General features: G+C 36.3%; 4 protein-coding genes and 1 long non-coding RNA gene across 7 annotated transcripts in view; 3 read left to right on the forward strand and 2 right to left on the reverse strand.

Moving 5' to 3' along the window:
* Positions 1 to 2,287, forward strand: part of LOC110268283 — a 19,398-nt gene extending 17,111 nt beyond the window's left edge. The window contains exon 3 of the long non-coding RNA XR_002356456.1: positions 2,108 to 2,287. This is a non-coding gene — a long non-coding RNA (uncharacterized LOC110268283). The remainder of the gene's footprint in view (positions 1 to 2,107) is intronic.
* On the reverse strand, positions 930 to 4,331 carry LOC107623405 (proline iminopeptidase). 2 transcript variants are annotated; one of them, XM_016325643.2, is made up of 11 exons: positions 4,024 to 4,331; positions 3,611 to 3,813; positions 3,134 to 3,232; positions 2,951 to 3,061; positions 2,799 to 2,861; positions 2,608 to 2,701; positions 2,294 to 2,391; positions 1,811 to 1,912; positions 1,506 to 1,619; positions 1,352 to 1,426; positions 930 to 1,264 (listed from the first exon to the last, which is right to left on the reverse strand). In XM_016325643.2, the coding sequence occupies exons 1-11, from the start codon at positions 4,178 to 4,180 to the stop codon at positions 1,160 to 1,162; spliced, it is 1,221 nt and encodes a 406-aa protein (XP_016181129.1). In that variant the 5' UTR covers positions 4,181 to 4,331; the 3' UTR covers positions 930 to 1,159. The 2 variants fall into 2 exon arrangements, with proteins under 2 accessions (XP_016181129.1, XP_020969896.1); XM_021114237.1 differs by having other exon boundaries at positions 2,294 to 2,415.
* Positions 5,023 to 5,799, forward strand: LOC107620037. Its single transcript, XM_016322262.1, has one exon. The coding sequence runs from the start codon at positions 5,023 to 5,025 to the stop codon at positions 5,797 to 5,799; it is 777 nt and encodes a 258-aa protein (XP_016177748.1).
* Positions 11,531 to 12,079, forward strand: LOC107620038. Its single transcript, XM_016322263.1, has one exon. The coding sequence runs from the start codon at positions 11,531 to 11,533 to the stop codon at positions 12,077 to 12,079; it is 549 nt and encodes a 182-aa protein (XP_016177749.1).
* LOC107623181 (receptor-like protein kinase HAIKU2) lies at positions 17,671 to 21,258 on the reverse strand. 2 transcript variants are annotated; one of them, XR_001616364.2, is made up of 3 exons: positions 18,629 to 21,258; positions 17,981 to 18,461; positions 17,671 to 17,886 (listed from the first exon to the last, which is right to left on the reverse strand). XR_001616364.2 is itself a non-coding variant. In XM_016325352.2 (2 exons), the coding sequence occupies exons 1-2, from the start codon at positions 21,207 to 21,209 to the stop codon at positions 18,115 to 18,117; spliced, it is 2,928 nt and encodes a 975-aa protein (XP_016180838.1). In that variant the 5' UTR covers positions 21,210 to 21,258; the 3' UTR covers positions 17,671 to 18,114. The 2 variants fall into 2 exon arrangements, 1 of the variants encoding a protein (XP_016180838.1); XM_016325352.2 differs by having other exon boundaries at positions 17,671 to 18,461.

Genomic DNA, 25,669 nt, shown 5'->3' on the forward strand with positions numbered 1-25,669 from the left:
AGACAACTAAAAATATTATTCGAAAATATCATAAAAAAATAATACTAAAATAATAATATTATATTTTCATATAATACTAACAAAATAACAAAAAGTTAAAAAAATTAATTTAAATACATAAAATAATAAAATTTATGAACTTACATAAACTGGATGTCGGGCGTCGGGCGTCGTATAATTACGTATCATTTTTAATCACTACAAATTAATAATTTTTTTATATAATTTTTTTCCCTTCAGACAACCTAACTCTAACACTCTTCTTCAGCCTCTCAACTTCTTCTCTCACGATAAAAGCATTCAACAAAAAATAATTTAAATACATAAAATAATAAAATTTATGAACTTACATAAACTAGATAATCCAAATAATTAATAATATGTTCTTCGGGCGTCGTATAATTACGTATCATTTTTAATCACTACAAATTAATAATTTTTTTATATAATTTTTTTCCCTTCAGACAACCTAACTCTAACACTCTTCTTCAGCCTCTCAACTTCTTCTCTCACGATAAAATTGTGAAGCATTCAACAACACAAACAAACCTAATTCTAACACTCTTTTTCAACCTCTCAACTTCTCATCTCACAGTAAAATTGTGAAGCATTCAACAATACTTATGCATAAAAATGATCCCCAGAAGCTCAATTTATAGAGCTTTTTTGAACGTTGCTTGTTACCGAAGTGGGGGTTGTTCCTTGCATGCAGACCACCTGCAACATCCCCGCCTGTTGCTCCAGACTCCTCTGCCAAGGCTGTGCCACCCGTCACTGCAAGTCACCTTACCACACCCGCCCCATGCGTGTTTCCATCATCTGCCATGCCTCTGAGGCCCTGTCACCACGCCCCCAGCGTGTTGAAACTCACACCCGACAAAACACCTCCCTTCCCAATATTGGGCCAATACACCAATATATCTTCCATAAAAAAAAATAATTTCTGCCTTGATCATAAATTTATAATAAATTAAATTCACTCCCATTTCCTTTGAAACAATGATAAAAGAAAATTCCGGGGTTATGGTACAGTATGCTTAGTATTTTGAAACAAACAATTCCCAATAGGATAACAATCTCATAAACAGAAATGTTTGCAGCATGCGGATGATCAGTCCCCGTTGCGCACCTTTATTCTTCGTTTGTTTGTTGAGTAACTTCAGTTCCCTTTATTCTTGATTATGTTTTTTAGTTTCTCATTTGCAGCCACTAGTTCAGCAGCTATGCCTGGTTCATTGGCTGAATGTCCCGCATCAGCAACAACCTGCTTCATGGCATTCATTAGGCGGAATTACGATTAGAATTTAAAGTCTACGCCTAAAAACCAATGCAACTAACATTCTAGTCATACCTTAAAATCTGCCTCTGGCCAAGCTTTATGAAGATCCCAGGCTGACATCATAGGACAGCAGACATCGTATCGTCCCTACAAAATTATGAAACAAAAGATCGAAGAATTTAAGATCAGAGTTAAGTTTTCAAGGCTATAGCACAAACGTATTTACCTGCACAATTGTGGTGTTGATATGCCTAATTTTGTCAACGTTATCCAACAGGTATGAATCTGAGGGCAAGAATCCCTTGTTCACAAAATAGTGGTTTTCAATCCTTGCAAATGCCTGATTGTAAAAAGATAACTAGATAAGTATTTGTCATCACTAATTGGTACAAGTTAAATAATTAGAATCATTACAAAATCACATTTTAAAACCAAAATTGGTTTATATTCCTTGGGAAAAAGAAATAAAAAGGTAATCAATCAAAATTTCTTGTCAGTCAAATTGTCTAATTTCTCAATTGATGAACCTACCAATGAAAATTTATCGTCATCCCCTCTTTTGATGTTCTCTTCATTTGGAAGAAGATGAGCTGTCATCATTTCCCATTTGGTCCATGCTCTAGCAGCTGCATACTAAGAACAAAGACATAGGTAAGAAAAACAACAATGAAAAGGCATCATTTTTATTTTTTGGAAGGATAATGGTCACCCACAATGGAAAACCTTGTAGTGTGACGGTAATTTGGACACATGAAATCAAAAAAGGAAGATCAATTCGGGGCTAGTCATTTGGTAGTACATACTGCTCCCTGACTCCCGGTTAAAGAGAAAACTCACATGCTATGATTAAGATTGTATTCAACTTTTTCATCAAGCACAAGAGCTATTATAGATAATCCCATCAAGCGCGAAGCTCACACTGTTAGCCCTCATTTGTATCACTAAGGATAGAAATCTAAGAATAGCTTTAGGAAGCAGAAGTAGGCAAACTCAGGGAACCAGACAAACACTCACCTGAGTTTCAACATCGTCAGAGTTTAACCTCTTTTTATAGGCATCAACAAAGCATCCTCTCTCATTCTCTGGAATCAGATCCCTAAATGACTCCCAAGCTGACATGAGACAAAATGCATAAACTGAATTTATGTAAAAAAAAATGCATAAACAAAGTTTCTCAGATGCAATTAAAGTGACATAAATTAAATTCAACATACTTCCACGTATTAAAGAAGTAAAAATGTCTTCATTTTTAAAGGAAAGTTAGTGCATAGAGGTATCTAAACATAGTCCCAGATAAATAAATAAAAAATAACACTCTATATACCAACCATCAGGGAATATTGCAGCAGCACCACCCTCATAAAACCAATCAATCTCTTTCTTTCTTAATAAGAAAATTCCCCTGAGGACCATGCCAGTAACCTTCAAACAAAATTACAAGACATTTTAAAAAATGAACAATAAAACATTGTAAAACATTGTTTTACAAAATTATACATTACGACACAAATTAGTACACCTTGTCTGGGTGAGATTGGCTATAAGCAAGACCAAGTGTGCTTCCCCATGATCCTCCAAATACCTGCATAATACACAGGAGAATATCATATAGCCTATTACATAAGGATGATAAAATGTATGATGATAAACAACCAGAGGGTGGAAAGAGACCTGCCATTCTGGAATCTGCAAGTGTTCTCGTAACTTTTCAATGTCATCAATTAGATCCCATGTGGTGTTTTGCTCTAAGCAAGCATGGGGCGTGCTTTTCCCTGCACCCCGCTGACAAAGAGAATAAATTTCATTATTCAAATGGTGGAGCTTTCTTTGAAATAAAGCAGTTCAAAACCTAACCTGATCAAATAAAATGATTCTGTAAAATTCAGGATCAAAAAATTTCCGATTGCTTGGGCCAGTTCCCCCTCCAGGGCCTCCGTGAATGAAGACAACCGGCTGCAACAAAATTGTATAGAAAATGATTAAATGATCATTTTTGCATCAAATTATTTCTCCTCTTAACAAAGTTAGGTAATGGAAAATAACCACAGCAAATGCATAGAACCCTTCTTCTAGTATACACATTTATAAAGGCTATTAGTCTCCACCAAAAAAGCATTGGATCCAATATTAACATTTACAGCTCATTCAACTGCATCAATAATCAATCTATATGGAATTCAATCACTAAGTCAATAATAGTCCACTGCCTCCCATTCCAGTTTTTCATCAATTCATGTAAACAAATAAGCATACATAGCTTGAAAATTTAGAAAGGGAAAATAATATAGCACAGTTTAACTTTGCAGTTATTGGGGAGTCTTAGCTACTGACATGTCCATTGGGGTTTCCAGATTGCTCCCAGTAGAGTGTGTGAATATCTGAAACTTTCAAAAACCCTGTGCTGTAGGGTTCTACATTCGGGTAAAGATTTCTGTTCACTTCTGTAAATTCCTGTTCTGGAGCCATCAAATTAACGGGTGTTGACTCAATACTATGATCAACTTTATGCACACGAATAATTGCGCTCTTTCTCCCTGCAATCATAGAAAGGACACAACTTTTAGCAGACCCAGATTAAAAATAACGAGCCAAAGAGGTTCCAGTGTGAACTGAACCGGAAGAGAGCATTTTTCATATTGGGTATCTTCAAAAGATGCAAACTTTGGATGAAACTAGAAACCCCAGATAATTCTAGCACGGAATTCAGTAACACACAAGCAAAATGAGAGAGAGAGAGAGAGAACCTGAAGAGTAGGTTTTGAGAGAGAGGGGATGCTGAAGATGAAGACGAGAATGAGGGAATAACTGTGAATTGGAGAGAGTGAAAACTAGGGAAGGCAATAACAAAGAGGAAGAGAAGGATGGTGAAAGAAGGGTGTTTGGACTAAAACCCAACCTCATTCTTTTTGGGTTATGGGTATGGTTATGGACTCGTGATAGTCATAATGATTATCATTATTTCCCATTGGTAGATACTAAATTGTAGGAATCAGATGCAGACCCAATTGTGTCATCTTGTCTTATCTCATGGATTATCATTATGATGATGATGATATGATAATTATTATAAGTTTGAAGATGATGATTCCTTGCCTTAATACAAACAAAAGCAATTGAGACTTACACATTTGGGAATATTATTATCACTAGTTTAGTTTTCTACTAATTACTTTTGTATTCTTTATTTCTTTTATTTAGATTAATAAAAATAAAAAAAATACATCATGAGCGTTCTCCTAGGGTTTCCAGACAAGAGGATGATCTGGTACAAAGAAGTACCAAGAAAGTTAAAACAAAGGAGAGGATCTCAATAAATTGTCAGTGTGTATAAAAATTGTTCCAGCTGAAAAAAATGTGCCAACAGTTTCAAAAGGATCATATAAGAAAATTTTGTTGACCAGTCCTGATCTTGTTGGTGACCATGAATTTTTCGGTAGCATGGAGAACGATGGGCCTAACCTCGAGGATAGGTGGTATATAAAGATGACGACCCGGCTACTGAGGACAGACCTTTCAATCCTTGCCCCACGATTTCGGTGTCAAAGGAGGAGTTTGAAGAGTGGTGTAAATTATGGAAGAATGCTCTTATGGTCAAAGTACTGGGGAAGCGTGTTACCTTCGCGTACATGGAGCAACGTCTTCGCAGAGACTAGGAAAATAAAGGTAAGATTCGTGTTATTGATGTGAATCGTGATTATTTCCTAGTGCACTTTTCATATGGAGACGATTACTCGCATGCACTCATGGAAGGACCTTGGATGATTGCCGGCCACTATCTCATTGTGCAAAGATGGAGACCCTTTTTCCTATTCGGATCAATAGAAGTAAGAAAAATTGCTCTCTGGGTTCGAATCCCGAATCTCCCGATTGAACTATATAACCACCGCTTTCTCTGGAGGGTAGGCTCGGCCATTGGTCATATGCTCAAGGTGGATCGAACCACGTCAATTCATTCGAGGGAGAAATTTGCACGGATTTGTGTGGAGATTGACCTGGCAAAACAATTAGTACCTCGGATCTCAGTTCTTGGCTGTGAGCTTCACATCGAGTATGAAGGCCTGCACCAAATTTGCTTCGCTTGTGGCAGGTATGGACACAGATCTAAACAGTGTATGGAAAGGCCAGTAACTAATGGAGATCCTAGGGAAGAAGCCGGGGCCGGAGATATCCCGTCCGGTGAGGCGTCGAATGAAAAAGTTGATGCCCAAAATGGAAAGGCCGAAGATCCACAAAATCCACGCAACCATGATAACAGACAAATCAACCCTGATTTTGGGTCCTGGATGCTGGTGAAAAGATATAACTTTAAAAAGAAAGCGCAATCAGAGGTAAGGAAATCTCATACGAATCAAGGATTGGGCACTAATGATAACTCTAAAGAAGGAAGCTCTCCAAAAGGGAAAGATCCTGGTGCGGGATCGCGTTTTGCCATCTTGCATGAAGAAGGTATGAATAACGTGCATGAAAGTGTGACTCAGATGGAAGCCAATCAAGAGACCCAATTGACTAATGGGTTGTAACACCAAGCCCAGAAAATATATGGAAAGACCCAACTAGTGCAAAAAAGGGTAATTAAAGTGGGTGCTGGCAAAAACCCACATCCAACTAAAAAAACTGGGCCTGGAGCAAAAGGTGGAGCCGAACCGAGTGGAAAAGGGAATAACAATAAGGACAAGGCCACAGTCTCAGAGAAGTCGTTAGCCATCCCTAAAGCTATGGAAACCCCCCACCAGAGCTGTGAAAGGGAAGGAAAGAAACAAGGAGCTTGAAGGTATAGAACTAATAATCAAGGAGTATATGAATAGAATGGAGCGAGATCAACGGGAAGCTGCCGATGCCATGCGGAGTGCTCGCATGAACCTGGAAAAACACGCGGTAAGAGACAATCTTTTATTCAAGTCGGAAAAGAACCAACCACCTCCAGGTACTGAGGTGGAACAATCTGATATCACTATGAGCGATGCTGGTGGCAGCCGTAGTAAGGAGGAGTCATCCTCCCGGGACCAGGTGGGTCCGAGGCAATGGGCTAATGCCCACAAGTAAATCCAGTCTTTGTGGCTTTATTTTGCCCTGTTTCGTGATGATGAACATCATTAGCTGGAATTGTAGGGGTGTTGGAAGCAAAACCTTCCCATCGATTAATCCGAGATATGCGGCAAGAGTATGGGGCTAATTTTTTCTTCCTATTAGAAACGCATGTTAGTAGTGCTCGTGGTGAACAAATTAGGAAAAATATGGGTTTTGACAAGTCTTTTGTGGTGGATGTCGTGGGTCACGCGAGAGGCATTTGGTGTCTTTGGGACTCTTCTACCTGGAAAGTGGACATCCTAGAGCATGATAAGCAGTTTGTTCATCTTAAAATCTCTAGTAATAATTCTAATCCCTGGCTCATTACTGCTGTCCATGGTAGCCCTCATGGGTGTCTAGAAGATCACTATGGAACTCCCTAAAATCCCTTTCTAACAGTGTTAATCTCCCCTGGTATCTGATGGGAGACTTTAATGCGATGCTCCATAATCATGTAAAGCGAGGAGGGTCTATACATAATACTCAGAATGTATGCAAAGAGTTTCAGGAGTGTGTTTCTGCTTGTGGTCTTATTGATCTGGGTTTCTCGAGATGGCCTTTCACTTGGAAGAGAGGAAATCTTGCAGAGAGACTGGACAGGGGTCTGAGTAATCTGGATTGGCAAATTGCCTACCTAGAAGCTAGTATAAAGCCTCTTCCAATGCTCAAATCCGACCACTCGCCTATCTGCCGACAAATATCTCCTGCCATGAATCAAAATAGAGGGAGGCGACCGTTTCGCTTTCTTGCAGCATAGATCACTCACCCAAATTTCGGTAATGCTGTTGATGGCTCTTGGGATGTTCAAGCTTCTTGGACAGAGGGTATTTCCAATTTTAAGAATAAAATCAGAAACTGGAATAATTCGATTTTTGGTGACATTTTTAAAAGGAAACATCGAATTATTAGGAGACTTCAAGGTATTACTAATAGCCTGGGGTACTATCATAATCCCTTTCTTGAAAAGCTGCAAAAGGACCTGTGGATGGATTATGAACATATCCTCGTTCAGGAAGAAATCCTCTGGTTCCAAAAATCTAGATGCAAGTGGATCGAGTTTGGAGATCGCAATACAAAATTTTTTCATGGTTCTACACCTCTTTTTTTATGAATTTGTATACGGATAGCTCTGATCATGCTCCTTTTATATTGAATAGCATGTTTCCCACCCTGGATAGCTCTGACAGCCTCATCCTGGGACAGAATGTGTCTGATGAAGAAGTTAAGGATGCGATATTTCAGATGGGGAGTTGGAAGGCTCCGGGCAGGGACGGGCTGCAAGCCATCTTCTATCAGAGTCAGTGGAGTAAAATAGGCACCGATGTTTACAATCTAACCAAGAATATCTTTCAACAGCCAGACAGAATTAAAGAGGTTAATGAAACCCTCATCACCCTTATCCCCAAAATGGAACTGGTTTTCCACCTAAAACAGTTGAGGCCCATCAGTCTTTGCAACGTCTCGTACAAGGTGGTTACTAAGATCCTTGCAAACCGGTTGAGGAGAGTCATAGACAAGTTGATTATGCCCAAACAATATAGCTTTGTGCCTGGTAGACAGAGCTCTAATAATATCATCATCACTCAAGCGGTTATTCACTCAATGAGACAAAAAAAGGGAGGAAAGATTGGATGGCTATCAAAATTGATTTGAAAAAGCCTACGATAGACTGAAACGGAGTTTTGTCGAAGAGACCCTTATGGATATTGGTGTCCTTCAAAGTCTCAGTAAGCTTATTCTCTCGTGTATCTCGACGGCCAAGATGAGAGTGCTATGGAATGGAGAAGAGCTGGATGAATTCTGCCCATCCAGAGGTATAAGACAAGGAGACCCTATCTTTCCTTACATCTTTGTGCTCTATATTGAAAGACTCTTCCAACTCATTAGCACGGCAGTGGATCAAGGCTTTTGGAAACCTATCTGGCTCAAGAAAGATGGTCCTCTTATCTCTCATTTGTGCTTCACGGATGACATTATTCTTTTTGCAGAAGCTAGCTGTGATCAAGCCAACATTATTAATAAGTGCCTCCAGGCGTTTTGTGAGAGCTCAGGTCAGAAAGTCAGCAATGAGAAAACTAGAGTTTTTTTCTCTAAAAATGTGGGCCACACTGTCTGAGCTGATATTAGCAATGTCTTGCAATTTACCAGAACTGATGACTTAGAAAAATACTTAGGAGTTCTTATCCTTCATTCAAGAGTATCGAAAAACACTTTTGAGGGCATTATTCCTCTCTTCTATGCCTTTATATAATATGCAATCTGCTATTTTACCCTCTGCCACTTGTAATACTATTGATCGCATTTGCAGGAATTTTCTCTGGGGTGATACTAACCAAACAAAGAAGATACACCTACTTAACTGGAAGAAAGTCTGTGAGCCAAAACAGTGTAGGGGACTGGGCATTAGGCATGCAAGCCAAATGAATCAAGCCTTTATGATGAAGGCTGGTTGGGGACTTATAGAGAAGAAAGATGCTCTTTGGGTTAGAGTCCTTAGATCGAAATATGGTGGTGGTAATGATACTGTACCCAGAGTGGAGAGAAAGAGGAGCAACTCTAATCTCTGGAAGGGTATTTGTTCATCTCGGGACAGTATTTAGAGTAACTGCATTTGGAGAGTTGGTGATGGATCCTAAATTCGTTTCTAGAATCATAACTGGGTCTTTCGTGTGGGGCTGCTCAGCGAAACTGCAAGCCAAGTAAGTAACAACTTAAATTATAATGATATGCTAATGGATTTTCTTGATGTCTCAGGGCAATGGGACGTTGGGAAGCTGCAAGAGGTGCTGCCGGAGCACATTATCAAGAAAATCGTTGCTATCCACCCCCGTCCCCATAGAAAGAAGCTGATCGCATAGCCTGGGGTGCCTCCTCAGACAGTTCATTCACTGTCAAGTCAGCTTACCAGAGCCTCGGAGAGGTCCAGCATTCTCCAGACAAGATCTTCCATTTAGTGTGGAAGTGGCAGGGCCTTAAACGTGTAAGAACCTTCCTTTGGTTGGTGGCGCATAATGCTATCCTCACTAATTCAGAAAGAAAGCGTAGACATTTGACTAGTGTTGACTCTTGCCCCCCGATGCCACTGCTAGGAAGAGTCAGCCATTCATGTACTGCGGGATTGCTTCTATGCAAGGAACATTTGGAAAATCCTAATCCCCCTAGTGGGCTTCCTGCCTTCTTTAATACTTGTCTTAGCGATTGGTTGCTGCAAACCCTTACTGCTTCTAATAACTGGGCCTACTTATTTGGGGTTGCTATATCCTCAATATGGTACTTCCGCAACAAGTTGGTTTTTAATGGTGAGTCTACTCTTGTCCCTAATGCTATGCATAAGATCCAAGCATGGTCTGAGGAGTTCCTAAGAGTGAATAGAGGTAACTGAAGCCATCGAACTATCCAGGGTGCTGATGAATGCCTTATAAGCTGGGCTCGGTCTCACGGAGACTGCATTAAATTGAATGTGGATAGATCCTGGTATGCACATAGGAGTAACGCTGCGTGTGGTGGAGTTTTTAGAGACTCAACTAGGAGATTTTTGAAAGGATTCTTCTGCAATATGGGCAGCTTCTCAATTATGCATGCGGAATTGTGGGCGATCATTCATGGACCGAGTGTTGCTATAGCTAATGGTTACCAGAACCTTGAGGTAAGACTCGGCCTCTGCTATTAACTTCATCATTTATGGTTGCTCCCCAAGCCACTCCTGTGCCCCCCTGATTCAGGATATTTGTGTCTTAGTGGCTCGAATACAACATGTTGGCTGGAAGCATAATCTACGCGAAGCTAACTCGGTGGCAGATCTTTTTTCCAAGAAGGGTCAAGATCTTCCCCTTGGTTTGCACCTCTTTGACAGAGCCCCTCTGGAATTTAGTTATGATCTTATTTGTGATCGTCTCGAGACCTTCAGAATAAGAGGGTCTTAGTCTGTCTTACTTTTCCTGCTTTTTGTCGTTTTTTCTTGTTGGGGTCCTTGAACTCCCGTTGTTTCACAAAAAAAAAAAAGATTAATAAAAATGACAAATCTTTTATTGAAAATTTAATCATCATAGTAAGTGATTAATATTTTTTTATATTTTTACCATGTATTCAATTCCTTTAATTTAGTAATCTAACAATATATTTTAGCCTACATTGATTAATTAATAACAACAAACAATAAATTCTGATGACATTCTAACATATTTATTATTTAAATATGATCTCATGTTAATAAAGAATAAAATTATTTACTACAAAACTTCAATTTATTAATAAATATTTTAAATACTAAAATTCAAATCAATTTTATAATTTTACTAATTCATTATAAATACTAGAATTTAATTTAATTCAGACTGGAATTAATTTCTAATAGAATTCAATTTAATTCTATACCATTTAAAAAAAACGGAAAAGCTCTACATCCATGTAAAAATTACATGGATGTTATCCAAGTCCCTTCCACACCACGCACCACACATTCGTTTGTGTACACGCGCCTCATATAACGTATATAACCTAATCCTTATTTTGCGTGATCAACATTTCTCAACGTAAACATTTCCATACAACGTCAACCTTTTTCTTCTTCTTCTTCTTCTTCAACCTAATTAACTTCGTTGCTCTCCTTTATTCGCGTTTTTCTTCTCTGCATTATCGATTTGGATTGACTTCAACGTAATTACCTTCGCCGTTCATCTTCTTCTTCGTTTTCTTCTTCGATCTGCACTTCTGAATTGAAACAATGAATGAATCAACTTCATATTAGTTGAATGAGTGTGATTTGGATAATTCTTCTGAAACGTATCAATTTAATGAGGTTTGGACTATTGAATTTTGAATCTAATTCAATGGAATGAAATTGCTAATTTTATTTAAAGTGAATTGAATGGACTGATGTGATCTATATTTGAATTGAATTGATAATATGTAACTGTGAGTGTGAGTAACTGTGACTAACTGTAAGTAATTGTGAGTAACTTTTCGGTTTGGTAAGCACTAAAGAGTTGATTCACCATGTGCATGTGTTCGGTTCGGTAAGCAAAAGGTGTCTAAAAAAAATTAGACGAATATATTCTGTTTTGTTCCCTAAGCACTATATAATTATTTCACCGTAATTAAGATTTCGGTTCACTATAATAAAGATTTCGGTTCACCGTGCAGACCAGTTGTGTTGTGGATGAAAAATTTGTCCCAAAAGTGAGAATGATTTTCAAGACACTAGAAGAAGCTGGAAAGTTCTACAAACATTGTTCCAAACTTGCTGGTTTTTCTACCAAAATAAGAAACACAACTCGGGACGGAGACAAGATTAAGAATCAACTAATTGTATGTTCCAGAGAGGGGATGCGAAAATCAAAGATATCTCCAACTTTGAAGACAAACCCTTCAGCTGGATTAAATTGTCCAGCCAGAATTTATGTGCAGATAATGAAGGATATTAGTCTTTGGACAATTTCCAAAGTTATTTTGAATCACTCACATCCTTGTTGTGCAGACCAGGCTGAGATGCTCAAACAACATAGGGAGCTTAGCATGTTCGTGCGTCGCACCATCGAAACCTACGAGGAAGCCGGAATCAGACCGAGCAAAACTTACCAATCATTTGTGGCAGCAGCTGGCAGCCACCGTGAACTAGGTTTTATAGAAAAAGATATCAGAAATTACATCACAAGGGAAGTACGGAATATTTCCGAAGAAGACGATGCCAAAGAATTTGGCAAGTACCTAGTTAGAATGAAAGAGAAGAACTAAAATTTCTTCTTTGAGCTCAACCTCGAAGGCGATCATTGCATTAAACATGCATTCTGGGCTGATGCAAGAAGCAGGGATGCATTTGATTATTTCGGAGACGTAGTTTTATTTTGACACCACCTATAGCACAAACAGGTATTCGGTTCATTCAAACATATTTTTTATGTTCAGTGCGTGTATATATTTCGGTTTACCACCGTCTACATGTTATTTATGCAGGTACAATTTGGTTTTAGGTTCTTTTGTTGGCGTGAATCACCACGGCCAGTCGACACTTCTTGGATGCGCGCTGATGAAAAATGAGGACATCCAATCATTCAAATGTCTATTTGAGTGTTGGCTACGTTACATGGGAGGGAAGGCACCAAAAGGTATTCTTACCGATCAATGCGCATCGATTCAAAGGGCAATTGAGTTGTGCATGCCAACAACAATTCACCACTGGTGCATCTGGCACATTATGAAAAAGATTCCAAACAAATTAAATGGCTACAAAGGACACATTGATATTGAACAAGAGATGAGCCATGTTGTTTGGAACTCATACACAAAAGACGCATTTGACATAAACTGGAACGATTTCCTCACAAAGTATGGTCTCGGAGGCAACAAGTGGCTTTTAGGTAATTGAGATTTCAATTCGAATTATTTTATGCTCATATCTTTTTTCCCAAAAGCATGCCCTATTTTCGGTTCACCAGACCTTATAGTTTCTGTTTGGTTTGCAGAGCTGTACGAGAATCGCCATATATGGATTCTGGTTTACTTGGATCACCACTTTTGGGCCAGGGTGAGAAGCACGCAAAGGAGTGAGAGTATGCATTCATTTTTCAACAAGTTCATCACACGGAATAGCTCCTTGAGACAATTCATGAAGCAATACGACAATTGCCTAGCAAGCAAAGAGCAAGCAGAGAGAGAATTCGATGCTGCAGATTTTCACATCGTGATACCGTGCACAACAAAATTAGCAATAGAGGCACAGTTCAGCGTGTATATACCCATGAGAAGTTCAGGAAAGTTCAAGCTCAATTCAGAGGTAAAGTGAATTGTATCATAAGATCAATGCATTCCACCCTAGGTTTCACAACATATGAAGTCATAGAGCAGGTTTCCAACTCCACATTCAATAAGTTTGTCGTTACCTACGATGCAGTATCACGAGATGTAAAGTGTCATTGCTTGCTGTTTGAGTCTAGGGGCATATTGTGCCACCATTCCCTAAGTGTCCTAAGCTTTGAGCGAGTGGATAATGTGGCATCGAAATACATATTGGAACGTTGGAGCAAGAACATAAAGATGAGGAATACACACATCAAGAGCAGCCAAGATGAACCTGTACTGGATCCAAGAAGTAAGAGATTTGATGAATTGGTATTTCAGTCACACAATATATGTGAATTTGCATCTGAGTCTGAAGAGTTGACCAGAATTTTGCACCGAGCATTTGACAAGGTCATGGCGGAAATGGAAGAATATCAAGGGAGAAGCAAAAGAAAAAGTTTGTTAACCCATGAAGAAGAGACATTAAGCAATGTGAATGACCTTCAAAGCCCACCACGTGTCAAAATAAGAGGTCGGCCCAAGAATATACTTGGATCAAACTTGGAAAAAAAGATCTCAAATGCCATGAAGAAAAAGAAAAAGACAGCTCCAAGTGAGGTAAAATTGACTTGCTTTTGATTAGTTAAAAATTCAAATGTTCATTTTGCTAATACACAATTATATCTTTTGTAGCTGAACCTTTTAGACTCCGGATCATCGATTCAGTCAAGCTCCACTCTTTACAATACACCAGATATGAATTATCCAAGAGAGGATTGTACAAGTTTTAGTTTTTATTAATGTAAATTTTTGTTCACCCATTAGCAAATTTTGGTTCACCATTGTTATAGCAGGTTTAATTTCTGAATGTTGATAGTCTTTAATGAATAGTCACTTTTTTGTGAAATTCTATATTGATATATGCAGTTTTTCGATTCGTTTACTGTATTAATTTCTAAGTTGAATAATTAGAATTTGTTTTTTGGTTCATGGTTCAGAGTTCAGAGTTCAGGGTTTAGGGTTTAGGGTTTAAGGTTTAGGGTTTAGAGTTTCAAGGTTTAGGGTTTATGGGTTCAGGGTTCAGTGTACAGGGGTTCAGTGTGTTTCAAACTTTCTGTTCGCCCCATGTATTAATTTTGGTTCACTGTGTTCATGGTTGAGGGTTTAGGGTTCAGGGGTTTAGGATTCAGGGTTCAGGGTTCGGGGTTCGGGTTCAGAGTTTAGGGTTCGGGTTCAGGGTTGAGGGTTTAGGGTTTAGGTTTTAGGGTGTAGAGTTTAGGATTTAGGTTTTGGGGTTTTAGAGATTTAGGGTTTATGGGTTCAAGGTTCAGTGTTCAGGGTTCTGGTTTTATGGTTCAGGGTTCTGATAGTAAGATTCTTTTAAAATTAGCTCTATGTTATGTTGAGATATGCACTTTTCGGTTCACCAGGTATATTAATTTCGGTTCATTGTGTTTTTGGGGTTCACAAGTTTTGGTAAACACCCTGATTTCATTCACTGTGAACTTGCAACAAAACAGCAGCCAGGCAGTTCCAACAGGTATATAACAAGACAAGGAGTAATCCATCTTTAATCAGTATATACATTAACATTTGATCTATATATTAATATTAACATTTACATTAATGTTGACATATATACATTCAAAAGAAGCAGTGTTTGCTTTTTTAAACAAGTTAAACAAAATTTTGTTAATTAGAACCACTCAAACTGCACTGGTTTTGAGATTCACTTGAAGTTTCTGAATCCGTCGGGTTTTTTCTTTTTTCAGGAGCCTCTTTTGTCTTGTTCTTTCCGCTAGCGTTATATTGTCGAATTCAGATTCTGATTTGGATTCCAAAAAAGATTCTTCTTCCGAAGAAGAATCCACAACAACAACTTTCTTTTCTTCTTTCTCCCTTTTTCTTTTCTCTTTCCCCTTCAAAAAAGTTGTTTTGTTTTGCACCTTCTTTCTTTTTGTTTTTTCTTCCTTTATTTGCTTTCTATACAGAAGTCCCTAAAACACAAACTTATTTAGTTAGCAGAGTATTTTAGAAGCATCTAAAACGAGGAAATACAAAAACAATCAGGTGAATCAAAATGACCACAAACACTTAACCGAACACAATTCATGTGATGAATAATACGTGATAAACATTCAATTATCAAGAAAAATATTTCTGCATGCACAATGATTCAAATCAACACATTACCATTGTGTCCGTTGCTTCCTCAGAAATCCGGTCGAGCATCATCTTCTCTGTCCAATGGGCCACCCACGGTGCCAGGGGAGCATCAAGTCCATCCAAGCGAGGAAACTTGGTTTCATGGAAGTATATCAGCATCAAAACAAAAACACAGCCCTCAACGGACTGTTTCTTTCCCTTTCTCTTGTTTTTGATTCCATTCCTCAAGAAGCTAAGCACATAATTTGCCCAATCCCACTGTCGGATGTTGTCCACACAAAAGATAGGCGGCTTATGGATCGCGGAGGCCATGCTTACCGTCGTCCGCAGCAAGAAGCACTTCTGTACGAAGACGACAAAAGTCCTACAGAATTTTTGCCAGTTTTCCTCTCCTTCAACACTCATATTTAGGATAGACTTTGTCAAAGTCGCCAACGTAACACATTTGAGGCTGTCAAATATTGCCTTGTCTTCCTCATTCAGTTTGCGATAATCAACCTTTTTAGGAAAACCCCTACAATATTTTAATAGCAACAAATGAGTCAAAAAGGTTCAGTTTAATTTTTTATATATACCCATGAACCGAAATTAAAGATAGCAATGAACCGAAATTAAAGAAAGCAATGAACCGAAAATAAGCAAGAAGTGGAAAGTGTATTACCGCCGTGGTTTATGCCCAGCGCAGCTGCTATCTTGGCAGGTGTTATGTATATTTTTTTCATGGAGAGTTTTCATGCATCCATGATACTCATCATAGCAATCAATCAATTCTCTTAAGAGGGCGTGAGAGACGTTCATTTCCGGGACATGTGCCAGGGCACTGAATCCCATTTCTTCAACTATATCTTTTTTTCCTGACTCATTCTTGAACACTATTGCTATTGTCTTTGTCACCATTATTTTGTTTCTATTTTGCTGTAATGAAAAAAATTGGTCAATACTTCACTCAATACACCGATAATAGTATCACAATAATCTTAAATCATGAACAAAGTAAAAGAAGGCAACCGAACCAAACAACATTCATTTGGTGAATAAATCATTATCAACTTTCAATCATCAAGAATAGTATTTGCCTATGCAAAAGAAGTACTGAACAGAGTAACAATCAAGTACAAAGTCCTAGTTATACTATCCACTGAACTGAATGAAAACAACAACAAATATCACTCAAAGTCCTAGTTATATTGTAAAAATATGATCACAATAACCCTAAACCCTAAACACATTAAATATCAAGTAAATCAAAATCTCAAAGGCCACCGAACCGAACAATGTACATGTGATGAATAAATGGTGATCAACTTTCAATTAACAAGAATAGTATTTCTCCATGCAAAAGAAGTACTGAACATAGTAACAACCAATTTCAAAGTCCTAGTTAAACTATCCACACCGATAAGCACAAGTATGTATATCTTAATCAAGTCAATTAAAATGTCGCAGGCCACGGAAAAACTCATTCTTGCACAGAATCAAACATGATAAATAATGAAAGAGCTAGAAAATGATTGCTGTATGCTACCACAATAATCTTAAACACTGAACATTGTAAAAAGAGGCCACCGAACCGAACAACAATCACTTGGTGAACAGAAATCACAAAGGCCACCGAACCGAACAATGTACATGTGGTGAATAAATGGTGATCAACTTTCAATCAACAAGAATAGTATTTCTCCATGCAAAAGAAGTACTGAACAGAGTAACAACCAATTTCAAAGCTCTAGTTACACTATCCACTGAACTGATTGAAAATAACAACAAATTTCATTTCAATCCCTAGTTATACTGTAAAAATGTATTCACAATAGTTCGATCTTCTAAACGAAGCAAATCAATCCAGTAAACCTAAAATGCAACTAGGAGAAACGCGACATTGCAAGATTTCTAGTGAACAGTAGTTTTCTCATACCTTTGGTAGTCTCTGTTGCTGTTTTCGTTCGTTTGTGGTTGTTCGTTACCAAATCTTCTCGCTATTCTTTTGCAGTAGTGATTTTCGCAGAGAACGTGACTGAAATTTGAGTGATTTTGAGAGAGATTCGAAGAGAATGATTGGTTTCGTGCGTTTTGAAGAAGAAGGAATGTTTTTATATAATGAAGCGCGTGGAAGTCACGTTTATTTTAGTGACGTTGGAGGCGGGTAAATTTATTTGGGCTTGGGTCAACTTGGTTACGTAGTTACATGGATGTGTACCTTCTCTATTAAAATTTTTTTAAAACAACTGTAACCAAAAGAGCAGCTAAACATTGAAATTTGATTAATACTTCATAGGATTAATAATTGGTGTGTCATGTGACGGGGAAGTATTTGGTTGTTTTAGTTTGAAGCGTCCTAAAAGCAAAACCTTCTATTCTATGAAGCAACTATTCGCATTTTCTCAGAACAAACTATGCAGAAGCTTAACAGGGTTCATATACATAGAAAACATGTTACAAAAATAGCTACAAGCTGAACCCAACAGAAAATACAGATTCATCTACAAGAGGATTTCATTACACATATTCTACAAAGCTACAAACTAATCCTTTTTTGGTTGCTCACTAGCATATATTTTCCAACTGTAATTATATTTTGCTATTTATACAATGATATTGATAGCTTAGGGGGAATGAGAGGTATTTCTCGTTCCAAAATCAAACAAGTCACCACCCTCTAGAGAAAAATCTTGAGAGGAAGCTTGCAAGATGTATCACCCCTTCTTGGCCTCACATTTTGTGCAGCTTATTAAGGAGGAAAAATGTAACCGTTTCTGGAATCAACATGCCATTCCAGTTGCTAATGGATGATACGTCCATACAGAATACGATAATGACTATGTTGTTTAATCATGTGTGATCACTATGTTGGTAAGAGCACAAGGGTCTGCCTCTTCCAGCATTTGAACAACCATTCTCATGGAGGGTCTTGAAGATGGAATCTTGGCCGTGCACAATGCTGCGATTCGCAATACCTTCATGGCATCTTCTCTGGAATGCTTTGCTATGGTGGAATCCACCAACTCAAGAGCTTCCTCTTTGCTCCTCATATTGCTGCATACCCAATACACAATGTCCTTGCTCTCCCCAAACTCTGCCTCTATAGGCCTCTTCCCTGTTACTAGTTCCATTAGCACTACTCCGAAGCTATAAACATCACTCTTCTCTGTCACCTTACAAGTGTAGGCATATTCTGTCATAACAAAAATCAATATGATTAAGATTAACTTTCCTAAGCAGTTATAACTGATCAAATTATTTTGAGCAATAATGTTCATATTAAATTGTTTGAATGAAAATATATGTATACATAATAGAAAGCATTATATTTATATCTAGATTTTAAAGGTTGTTGGTTACCAGGAGCCATGTATCCAAGTGTTCCAGCAATGACATGAGTCAAATTTCCTGCTCCTCCATGAACAATCTTAGCAAGACCGAAATCAGCAATCCTTGGCTTCCATTCTTCATCAAGCAAGATGTTACTGGACTTAACATCTCTATGTATAACTGGTCTAACACAACCATGGTGCAGATACTCCAATCCTCTAGCAGCACCCAGTGCAATCTCATACCTAACCTCCCACCCCATCTGAGCCTTCTTACTTGTATGCAAGCTATCCCACAAGCTTCCATTCGGCAAGAATTCGTAAACAAGCAAGCTACTATCTTCACTTGTGATGCTGCAATAGAGCTTCACCACATTGACATGCCTTATGGAGCTGAGAGTGGCCACTTCTGCATCATACTCTGATGAGGACCTTGAACACCTTTTCAGCATTGCTGAGGTGCTCCTATAACTTCCCCGGTCGCTCGGATTTGAAGTCCATATGTGTTTGACTGCGAATTCTTCGCCACTTTTAAGCACAACCCTGTAAACATTCCCTGATCCTCCTTTGCCAATCAAGTTCTCTGCCTTAATCCCATTAATGATCTCGCTCTGGTTGAAGTTTAGCAAGTGATACTGCTTGATATCCCAAGAATTAGTCTTCAGAACCGGCTTCTCAAACTTGTCCTGCTTCAGTTTCAAGAAGAGGATATAGCACAGAGAAACAGCAATAACCATTAAGGCAGCAATCAAACACAGCACAAGTGTTCTGATTCGCCTCGAGCCCCCAGATTCAAAGGAGCATGGCTTGAAATTCTCCAAAATCTGGCTGCATAACTGAGGATTCCCCATGAAACCATCTTTGTAAGCTGAGATAGCAAGTGAATCTGGTATGGGACCAGACAACTGGTTGTTTGATAAATCAAGAAGGCTAAGCCTTTGTGCAGATAAACTTGATGGAATTTCGCCGGAAAGTTTATTCGAGGACAAGTTCAATGAGTTGAGTGTGAGCAAAGATCCAATACCAACCGGTATTTCTCCGGAAAGAGAGTTACCAGCGAAGTTTATTCCATTAAGAGAGACACAAGAACTGATAGAATATGGTATAACACCAGAAACATTGTTCATGTTCAAATTAAGAGTAGTTAGCTTTTTCAAGTTGCCAATAGTATCTGGTATTTGTCCTGAAATTTGATTTGAATCTAACTCAATTGATACCAATGAAGAAGCTTCTGAGATTTCCAATGGTAACTCACCTGAGAATTGATTTTTAGACAAGAAAATCTGAGCAAGTGATTTTGCTTTGCCAATATCACTAGTTATTGACCCTTCTAAATGATTCATTGAAAGATCAATAATTTGGAGATTTGGCAAGCTCCATAGGCCTGAAGGAACAACACCAGAAAGCGAATTGCGACTCGCGCGAAAGCGAATCATGGAAGAACAATTAGCATATGTTTCAGGTATGGTTCCAGTGAAGCTGTTGTTCAAAAGTAAGAAGTCTGTCATATGGTTGTTCTTGCACATATCAGGCGGTATGGAACCGGAAAGCGAATTATCCGAAACATCAATGTAATCCATGCCTCCATAGGAACCAAGCTTCTGAGGAAGAGGACCAGTGAGCATGTTACCATAGAGTGAAAGTTCCTTGAGGCTTTTCAATTCTCCAAGCTCTTCTGGAATTGTACCTGATAACTTGTTCTGAAAAAGCTGCAATGATGAAAGGCTTTTCAATGATGAAGTTATCTGAGAAAGATCACCTTCAAGCTGGTTATTAGAAGCATCAAAATATTCAAGATTTGTAAGGTTACCAAATCCAACAGGGATTTTCCCACTCAAGAAGTTATCATAAAGCTCAAGTTGCCATAGCCTTTGAAGATGCACAATATCTTTTGGAATCTCACCAGTTAAGTGGTTATCTGAAAGCTCAAGATTCCCAAGCTTTGTGAGATTCCCAATACCAATTGGAATATTCCCAGTGATGCTGCAATTTGTGAGGTAAAGCCAAGACAAATTTGAAAGCTTTAAAACCTCCAAAGGGAACTTGCTTTTCTCCAAAAGGTTATCACCAACGCTCAAGAATGTGAGTTCTGTCAAATTCTCCAATGATTTCCATGGAAATGCACCAGAGATTCCACTTGCATTCAAATTCAAGTACTCTAACTTGTTCAGAGTTGACAAATCAGGAACCGAACCAGTGAATGAATTCCCACCCAAATCCAAGTATTTCAAATTCTTGCACTTTTTCAAGTCATCACTGATGATCCCATGCAATAAATTGGACTCTACAGAGATTTTCTTCAGCATTTGAAGCTCACAGATTGAGTCAAACGGAAGAGTTCCAACTAATGCTTTACTTGCAAGGTTGATTTCTGAGACAGAACCATCTGAGCACACAATCCCGGTGAAGTTGCAATGAGAATTCGCTTGGTTCCATGAACTGAAAACATTTGGTTTCGAACTTTGAATAGAAGACTTGAAACTCATAAGAATTTGAAGCTCAGTTTCATGAGAGGAGGTAACAAAACAGAGGAAAAACAGAGCATTCAGAAGAAAAAGAAGAAGAAAAACAGGCTGCGGCGAACCGTGGCGGAGAATTATTCCGGTGAACATGGCTGCCGGTGGCGGAGGCTAAGCGAGGAAAGTGGGTGGGATATGGTTTGAAGAAAGTGGCATGTGGAAGGTGGCTTGTTTGTGAGTTATGAGTTGGAAACTTTGTTTGAGTGTTTGGTTTCACATTTTGCAGAAAAAATGATTCACATGCTCGGAAAGAAGATCAGACAAATCATTAATTTGATTATGTGGCCGGTGCTTCATTGTTATGGTGCAGATTTGGATGTTAGAACTTGAAGATTGTTTAATTGTCATGTGTGAAGATTTCCATGATCTTTCCTTCATTCTTTTTCTTTCTTTAATTCGGCAATATGAATATAATTTAATTTCAAAAAAATATTTGGGATGGCCTAGACAATCCAACATTATTTTATTTTATTTTATATTTTTTTAAGAAAAAAATTTAGAAACCATTAATTTTTATAATTATTTGATCAGTATAAATACTAAATTATTTTTAACAAATAAATTTTACTAATTCATGTGTGTAAATTCTGAAAAATATGAATGCAAACGATATTATTTATGTGTGTAAATTTCGGTAAATATAGATACAAATCATATGTTTTTGTGTGTAAAATTTCGATAAATATAAATGTAAATTATTGTTAGACAAATGCTGCTAAAAAATAAAATTTGTTAGTCATGTAACATTGTTTATTTTTTAATTATTACAGAATAATTTAATAATTTTAGATGTTAAATTAAATAAAGTAATTTTGAGTTATTATCTTTTTAGTTTATACACTATAAATATAAAAGATTTTATAAAATGAATTTTGTATTATCATATTAATAAAAATAATTAAATTTTTAATTATTACTTAAAAATCATTTAAATATAAAAATCTGATTGAACAATGGTATAAATTTTTAGTGTATTAAAATCAAACTACTTGAAAAGCAAAGAAAATTCGGAAGAAAAGGTTGTTGTATTCATTTGGCGTAAGATATTTGGTTGATTATGTTGGCATAAACTAGTTTACGTAAAATGAGTGCAAATAACACAACTTTTAATAGTTTTTATATGATTTGGTGTGATTTATAACTTCTGAGTGTGTCTACCTAACCAAAATACATCTGGAGTGTATATAACGATATGGTTTTGTGAATATTGAGGAAGATGTATGTTTATTGTTTACCCTTCTTATGACTAAGAATCTTAGTTTTATTTTTTATTTTTTGACAGATTAGTTTGATTTCTTTAAGGTTTACATAGGAGGGTGAAAAATTAACATTTCTACAAAGGCAGAAGCAGATACAATTTTTTTTAAGATTTTCTAATTAACTGAAGATCCATCTTATTAATTTTTTTTTTTTTCTCAAACAAACAAAGTCTAAGTAATTTAGTTAGTGGCCAACTATGACATAGTCTTTTCAGTTTTCATACTTATTTAGTGATCCTAAGTTCAAATCTCATTTTTAACTTTAAACAAAAAATAATTTAGCTAGTGAGTTTTTGAATTGAATATTTGAAACATTTAGTTTAGTTAGATCATATTAAATATTCAAAACTTACTATAATAAGTAAAATAGGCAAAAGTTAAGTACCATACTATAGGCTCCATAGAATTCACCTTTTAACTAATATCTTTAAAGCATTTAGTAGCGAAAATTCTTTGAATAAAAGCATCTTAATTTTTGGCTCATGACTTCGTGTTCATTAAGTAGTGTGACTGTGTGAGACTATTACAAGCAGTCAAAGTGTCAAAGTTATTATGATAAGAATAGGAATAGTATACTTGATATTTGTAAAGTTTTCACTTTTCAGTGCTAAAAAAGATCTTGAATGCTTGAAAAATTGAGAAGTATAACTAGGCTCATTTCTAGAAAGGCACTACTAATTAATCAACTTTTGTGTGACCCCAAATACCTAAAAGGGATTGTTGCCGCAACTTTTGGTCACTAGTATGTAAAATAAAGGCAGACATTAGACTCAATGATTGGGGGCAGTGAATTTGCCCATACCAAATGAGGGGAACTCACTAGTTAAATTGTTACTACTAGTTTGTTTCTAGTAAGCAGTAACATTGTTCATAAGAATTTCTCTCCAAATGTAGTACTTGGAAGAATCATGAAACACGGGTTTGGCGTTTGGTGAGAATGCGTGTGGTTTCTGATTCTGTGGCCGCCGTAGTTGACTTCACACTTCACACTTTTAAAACAAAAATTAAAGAATCCAATTTTAATATTAAATTTAAAAAAAATTAAAAAACATAAATCAGACTGTCCAATTTGTGATTCTTTCTAAAAAAAATTAAACATAAATTGATAGGCATTTTTAGAGATTACTATGTAACTAAATAAAAAACTGGAGACACCGATTTTTTTCTCCTATACCATTAAAAAAAATATCTCTTAACTCATCTTTTTATGTTGCACACTACCATATAGAAAAAATAAGGGTAAAAGATTAAATTAGTCTCGGCATACTTTTGTTTTGGCTTTTAAAATTTAAAGTGTCCTATTTAAATCTAAAAAAATTTTATTTAGTTTTAATGTAGTCTTATCATGAGGTCAAAATTAAATAATTAACAGAATGTCTTACATGACAGCAGTACAAGAACAAGGTCGATAATTTAGAGAATAAGTACAAGCTCTAAAGACACAAAATTAACCGTGGATGCATCAATACATTTATTTATCATTCTCCTTAGTTCTATAGAGGATATTTCATTTAAATTGTAAGAAAAATAATAAATAAATATATTGATACATCTATGGTTGATTTTGTGCTTCTAGAGCTTGTACTTATTCTCCAAATTATCGACCTTGTTCTTGTACTACTGTCATATAGGACATTTCGTTAATTACTTAACTTTGACCTCACGGTGGGACTACATTAAAACTAAATGAAACTTTTTTGGATTCTAATAGAACACTTTAAATTTTAAGGATCAAAATAGGATTACGCCCAAACTTAAGAGACCAATTTAATACTTTAATAATAAGCGCAATTAATAAGTTACAAATTATTTAGAGTTTAATTTTTATTTTAATTGTGATGCGTAATAAAATAAAATTTATATGTAAAAAAATAAAAATAGAAACTAAAAATTTATTACATGAAAAATTATAAAAAAAAATTAAAGAATTATATGTCTTTTATTTACTCATCAAAATATTAACCATTTTAAATTGTCAACAAGAAATAACTATCAATTAGAATATTATCATCTACATGACAAAATGATCAATTTAATTTACAACCATGTAATTATTATGGAAGCAGAAATGTCAAAATGTTGAAAGACATGTTTATCTAACTTACACTATTCGGTGATGACTTAATATAGAACGCAGTTTTTTCTTCGTGTAGTCATATCTTTATTTTGAAGTGAGCTTGGGCAGCATAACAAGTAAGATCATAATAATGATCTGTTTGACGCCCATACATGCATTAAAGGAGAATTAGGTTAGATAGATAATGCATCTATCTGTTCTCTCTAGCTTTAGATCAATGATTAAATTAAGAAAAAGTAGAGGTAGACAATGAAAATACTAAATAATGTGAATAATAGATATATTAGATGTTTATTTTATTAAGTGTGTAAATATTTATTCTAATATTAAAATTTAGATGAATAATTTAAGTATAGTGTGTTTTTATTAAACACTATGAATTAATGGAAGGAGCAATATAAAATTACAATGGCAAAGTAAAAAACCTTATCATCTTACAATATACAATAATTTTTCATATCTAAAAGACTTAAAGAGACCAGAAAAACCATTATGTAGAATTTGCGTTGATGGAATCTTTTTCTTTATAATTTACACGTCATTTTTGGACAGAAATACACCAAATTTCCAACAAGTATTGTCTAGACACATGCATGCCATCTTTGAATTCTTCTGGCAGTTTAATTTAAGAAATTATAACCTCTTTTGAACAATCATCTAATATATATACAAAATTATAACTTTTTTTTTTTTAATGTATACGTAATACTTTTTTATTTTTGAAAATTGAAAACAAAACTATATTATTTTTAAATTTGATTAAAATTTTAAAAACATTAACTTTTAAACGTAAGCCATTACCTCTCTCTTTTTCCTTTCCATTCTTATCCTTATTTAATACTAATATTGAAAGTAGACGATATATAATTCTTAAAAAAAATGTGTCGGCAGACTATGATAAGAAAGAGAGGGAAGTGTGGTAGCATAGTGTAAGGTATTTCTGGTTACCCAATACTTTATTAAAGATTTCTAGTTTAATATATTTTAAAGAGGAGTGTTAGGAAGTAGTAACTTTTGTGTTTTATAACCATCAATTGGTCATTAATAGTATTTTTAATTGTGTGAGATTATATCCAATAATAGGAGATCACTCAATTTTCTTTTAATAGTTAAATACTGGCCACAAAATACAAAAGGTGTTGGTCCCCTAGATTTTCTCTATTTTAAATTCAATGATTTTCATATTAATAATTTATTAAGAATTATATATTCACATA

This window comes from Arachis ipaensis, chromosome B10, assembly GCF_000816755.2.
Source record: "Arachis ipaensis cultivar K30076 chromosome B10, Araip1.1, whole genome shotgun sequence".
Lineage (NCBI taxonomy): Eukaryota > Viridiplantae > Streptophyta > Magnoliopsida > Fabales > Fabaceae > Arachis > Arachis ipaensis.

Bases quoted from the DNA above. Each gene is read 5' to 3' on its own strand.
- LOC107623405 (XM_021114237.1), bottom strand. From the start codon at position 4,180: ATGAGGTTGGGTTTTAGTCCAAACACCCTTCTTTCACCATCCTTCTCT. The intron at 3,233-3,610 runs GTCAGTAGCTAA...ATTTTGTTGCAG, and splicing joins CTGGAAACCCCAATGGACAT to CCGGTTGTCTTCATTCACGG. The intron at 1,913-2,293 runs GTGAGTGTTTGT...CTTTGTTCTTAG, and splicing joins CTGACGATGTTGAAACTCAG to TATGCAGCTGCTAGAGCATG.
- LOC107620037 (XM_016322262.1), top strand. From the start codon at position 5,023: ATGGAAGGACCTTGGATGATTGCCGGCCACTATCTCATTGTGCAAAGA.
- LOC107620038 (XM_016322263.1), top strand. From the start codon at position 11,531: ATGATTTTCAAGACACTAGAAGAAGCTGGAAAGTTCTACAAACATTGT.
- LOC107623181 (XM_016325352.2), bottom strand. From the start codon at position 21,209: ATGTTCACCGGAATAATTCTCCGCCACGGTTCGCCGCAGCCTGTTTTT. The intron at 18,462-18,628 runs GTAACCAACAAC...TTGTTATGACAG, and splicing joins ACTTGGATACATGGCTCCTG to AATATGCCTACACTTGTAAG.